Raw genomic sequence first — 4,987 nt, 5'->3', positions numbered from 1 at the left:
CCGGGCTGGGGATTCGAACCCGCCACCTTAGGTGTATGTGGCTGGCGCCTTAGCCGCTTGAGCCACTGGCGCCGAGCCAATACTTGATAACTTAAAGTAACTTTTTGCAAATGAAAGATGCCTTTAGCTTTCAGAAAGTGAAGATGTGAAACTGAGAGCTAAACTAGATGAATTAAAACTGAAGAAGGAACCTGAGGAGATAATTGAAGTACTCAGAAGAGGCATGAGGTGCTGCTTGTGGATATAACCACTGCTAAAGATGTGTATGCCACAGCAGTGCTGTCAGTGAAGCTTACCAATTGCCGCTTCAGAAAGAGGAGCACAGTCCTGTCCTAATAATCTAGAAGATACCAACTTGCAGTTAGAAAAATTGATGTCTACAGACACACCACTAGTCAGCCTCTCTCCTCACAAAAATCTGCCTAGTGATATGCCACTAAAGAAAAAGAACTGTCTGAAATTCAGAGGCGTTCCAGCTGACTGTGAACCCTTAAATGAAAGAAGTGGAAAGACTCCCAACTCTTCCAGGTTAGCTGCTGCATCAAAGCTTAAAACAGAAGTTAAAAAAGGGAAAGAAACTGCAAGCAGATTAGAAAAGGAAACTTGGGCTCGGCGCCTGTGGCTCAAGTGGCTAAGGTGCCAGCCATATACACCTAAAGATGGTGGATTCGAATCCAGCCGGGGCCTACCAAACAACAATGATGGCTGCAACCAAAAATAGCCAGGCGTTGTGATGGGCACCAGCTACTTGGGAGGCTGAGGCAGGAGACTCGCTTGAGCCCAGGAGTTGGAGGTTGCTGTGAGCTGTGATGCGACGGCACGGCACTCTACCCAGGGGGATAGCAAAAAAAAGAAAAGGAAACTTGTGAGAAATCATACCCAGTTCTGTACATTTCTTCTAAATCAACTCCAGAGACCGAGTGTCCTCAACAGTAGAGACTTTTCTGTAATGAGAGTATGGGACCCACTTGTCTAAAAGGTAACTATGGTGCTCAGTTAAGATCATCATTATGTGACATACACCACCTTTTGGGTTATTTATATCTGTTCATTGTGTCAGGACCTAGCATTTTTATGTACCTTTCATTAAGTGTTCAAAATTTGTGATTCTGTATAGGTCATTAAATAATGACCCTTCACAGAGCTTCTAGTACAGTGAATAAACTATTAAGTGAAAGAAAATGGTATAATTAATATATTTGCTACATTGTATATGGATTTTAAAGTAATATAAACACTTAAGTAACCTAAATGTTAATTCTATATATTTGAGAAGAAAACACTCAAATCCTTAAGTATTATATTTTTCTATGTGCTTTCTTTGGTGAAATTAGTTTTTTACTGTTTTGTAAAGATAAGAAACTTGGTTTAAATATATATATTGTTTTAGGATTTTGTTAAGGTTTGTCTCTGTATTTATATACATGACTTAAATTTTGTCTCAAGCAAATGAAATAACTAATTTTGAAATTTAAAATAATATTGGAATAATTAAAAAAATATATAAAGCACTGTATGATTAGGTTAAAGAATGATTGAAATGGAGATTTTATTACCTAAGTTAATTAGCAGTAACAAGGAAGAATTTATTTTATTTTATTATTATTATTATTATTATTATTTTAGAGACAGAGTTTTACTTTGTCATCCTCGGTACAGTGCTGTGGCATCACAGCTCACAGCAACCTCCAGCTCTTGGGCTTAGGTGATTCTCTTGCCTCAGCCTCCTGAGTAGCTGGGACTACAGGCACGTGCTGTGACACATGGCTATTTTTTTTGTTGCAGTTTGGCCTGGGCTGGGTTTGAACCCATCATCCTCAGTATATGGGGCTGGCACCCTACTCACCGAGCCACAGGTGCTGCCCAATAAGGAATAATTTAATGCTAATATATTAGTATTAGAAATAATATTTAGGTACAAATTCAGTAATTGAACAATTCATCATATGGAATTTTATGATGCTTGTACTTTAAGAGGAAAAGTATGAGAGGATTTCTAAGCTTGTGAGATACTGAAATAGTTGTTACTCTTGTGAAAACCTCACTAATCTGAGTTTCTGTATTCGTTCTTTAAATAAAAACATAAGTGAAGGAATGCTCTCAATAGATCTCTGTGCATGAGTTGGATTGTAGAGTGACCTTAACTTGTCTTTTTGAGCTTGTAGATCTTTGTGTTTTTGACTTGATAAGTACATTTCTACTCTAAAATTGTGCTCCTCTTTTCATATAGTAGATTTAAGGGGATCTATTGCTTGTATTTAGTTCTCTTTTAAGTGTGGTAAGAAGAAAGCTACACGAGGAGAGCCTATCTTTATCTCACATATAAGAAACAATTTATTTCTGTGCAAAGTGGAGATTATTTCTTTGTGTGTAATGGGTGAACATGTCTCTGTCAAAAACATACAAGTTAGTTGTTTATAGCACCATCCTGATTTTTGTAGGTGTTTGAGTTTGTGGCCCCTGCCTTAATTTTGTGCTTTATTATGTACATCTTATATAGTCTGTGTTTTGTGGAATTTGGTTTAAGTGAGGTCCTTCTTAGTTTAATGAACAGGTATTTAACTATTAAGTTAGAGGAAGAATTATGTTTTGAGATGATATTCTATCAGGCAAACCCATTATATTTACTTTAAGTCTGTAGATACAGTAAGTAATAATGTCTGTGAATTCACTATACTATTTCCTGTTACTTAGAGTGCTAGGGCTGTAAATAGATCCCAGGAAGCTAGTGAAGGGGCAGAAATTGTTGCTGGGAAAGGAACAAAAAGGAGTTTCTGTAATATGAAAAGTGAATATAGCTGTTCTTTTAGGATTGGGTGTGACTGAATGTGTATAATTGAAGCATCCTCGAAAATAAAATAGAACCACAACACTCTGCTCCAGGGAGGAGAACAGAGCAGGGCAGAACAAGCCAATGGAGGATAGGGGCTTCCATAGGGTATGGGCAGGTGGTACAAACGATTTCTGGCTTTTTCCTGCAAGCAACAGGGAAACTGGTTGAGGCTTAAAGGGAATGAAACTAGCAGACATCAGAAGTGTACATTAAAAAAAAAAAAATCACTCCATTAGAGTCTTCCTGCCTTTGAGATGATCTTTCTAGCATATTATTCTGGGACACAGGACTATATTCTGTCTTCTACCTGGCCAAGCTCCATAGCATTGTGTATAAGAACCTTTATGATCCAGCCACTGTAATACTTTCTAGCCTCACTGTCCCCCACCACCTCTGCACCCCCAACATTTGATCCTGCCTCTGAGCTTATACATATGCTATAGGTTTTTTTCTCAGAGTGCCAGTATTGCTTTGTCTTGCTTGGTAAATCACAATTCATTTTTAAAACCCATTTCAGATGTTTCTTATGGGATATCTTTCTTGAAATTGGATTCTCCAAATTAATAGTATTAGTAGCATCTGTCAGGCACCATTATAAGTCACATATATTAACTCATAATGATTTAAGTAGATACCATTCTTTTTTCCATTTTATAGATGGGGGAAATAGTAGCACAGCTGTGGTTAAGTAAATCTGCTGAGAACATAGTAGAGCAGAACTATGTTCTGAACCAAGGCAATCTCGGTCAGATCTTACTTTTAACCAGTGGATTATACTGTTATTACCCCTCCTTTTGAGCTCTCTCTGTCTTTGTCTTTTATATATTTCTGTTTTTACATTTGTTGTGCTGTATGTTTGTTCAAATACTTGTCTCATTAACATAGGACTTGTGTGTGTAATTTATTTTCTATTTCTTTTTTTTTTTTTTTTTTTTTTGAGACAGAGCCTCAAGCTGTCCCCCTGGGTAGAGTGCCGTGGCATTACAGCTCACAGCAACCTCCAACTCCTGGGCTCAAGCGAGTCTCCTGCCTCTGCCTCCCAAGTAGCTGGGACCACAGGCGCCCGCCACAACGCCCGGCTATTTTTTTTTTTTTTTTGGTTGCAGCCGTCATTGTTGTTTGGCGGGTCCGGGCTGGGGATTCGAACCCGCCACCTTAGGTGTACGTGGCTGGCGCCTTAGCCGGTTGAGCTATAGGCGCCGAGCCATTTTCTATTTCTTTATATCCCTCATTCCTTAGGGTAAAGGTGACAGTAGGGAGTAGAAGGGATTTGAGTGGAAGAAAGGAGGCTCTCATCCTGGCTTGCAGATACTGCCACCTTACTGGATTTAGTTCCTGGGGAGGGTTCTTGTTCTGCCTTGCAGAGAGCTGCCTTCTTCCTCTATTCTGACATGGTAGAGAGGGAGAAGTGTGGTGTCTCATAATGGTACTAAACCTAATAATCTTCCAAAGGACTCATCTTCAAATATCATTACATTGGAGATGAAGGCTCTAATGTATGTGAGAAGAGGAGTCTATAACAGTGCTATAGTAATTTGTTGATGACTTTCTTATACCTTAAGATTGTGGCCATTATTAATAACACTTTGTAGACACATTCCAGAAGAGGAAATTCTTTTCTCTTAGGTTTTATGTCTGATCATAGTTACTAGGTTTTTGAAAAATGAAAAATCCAGATGTCATAATAATAATTTCCAGACACCACAGCCTCTCTTCATGGATTATGTTATGTTGGCTTCAGTAAAGGTTTCTTTCCCTTCTTTATTCCACTCCCATTCTTCTAGGAGTCCTTTCACAGTCTCATTATTGTTACATCAGTTTTAATACTGACTTTTCTTTTTTTGCAGGTGGAGACCACGTGGCTTTGCAAGGCCAGAGTTAATGCAGATCTTAAATAATTCACTGGATGATTCCTTTAAACGCCTTATTTATCCTCTTCTCTGTAGAGAGTATAGGTATGCAGCTTGTCTTATTTAATTTTGTATACTGTTTATTATGTATGGTACCCATTGTAGCATTAGTAAATATTTGTTGGTTAATCATTCCAAAGAATTGAGGCAGAATCACAGAGTCAAATTTAAGCTTTCATTTCAATCTGTAGATGCATTCACAAGCATAGATCATAAAACATAGTTCTTTTTTTTTTTTTTTTTT

General features: G+C 38.1%; 1 protein-coding gene across 1 annotated transcript in view; it reads left to right on the top strand.

The window, feature by feature from the left end:
* The window catches only part of SRBD1 (S1 RNA binding domain 1), a 248,375-nt gene that overhangs the window by 55,833 nt on the left and 187,555 nt on the right, over positions 1–4,987 (top strand). Inside the window, exons 10-11 of the mRNA XM_023512062.1 lie at positions 128–228; positions 4,681–4,788. Of these exons, the coding sequence (XP_023367830.1) occupies positions 128–228; positions 4,681–4,788 (209 nt within the window). The remainder of the gene's footprint in view (positions 1–127; positions 229–4,680; positions 4,789–4,987) is intronic.

The sequence above is a fragment of the Otolemur garnettii genome, unplaced genomic scaffold (genome assembly GCF_000181295.1).
Source record: "Otolemur garnettii isolate 467f Iridium unplaced genomic scaffold, OtoGar3 scaffold00024, whole genome shotgun sequence".
Lineage (NCBI taxonomy): Eukaryota > Metazoa > Chordata > Mammalia > Primates > Galagidae > Otolemur > Otolemur garnettii.
Note: the sequence above shows the minus strand (reverse complement) of the source record. Positions and strands in the feature narration are given on the sequence as shown.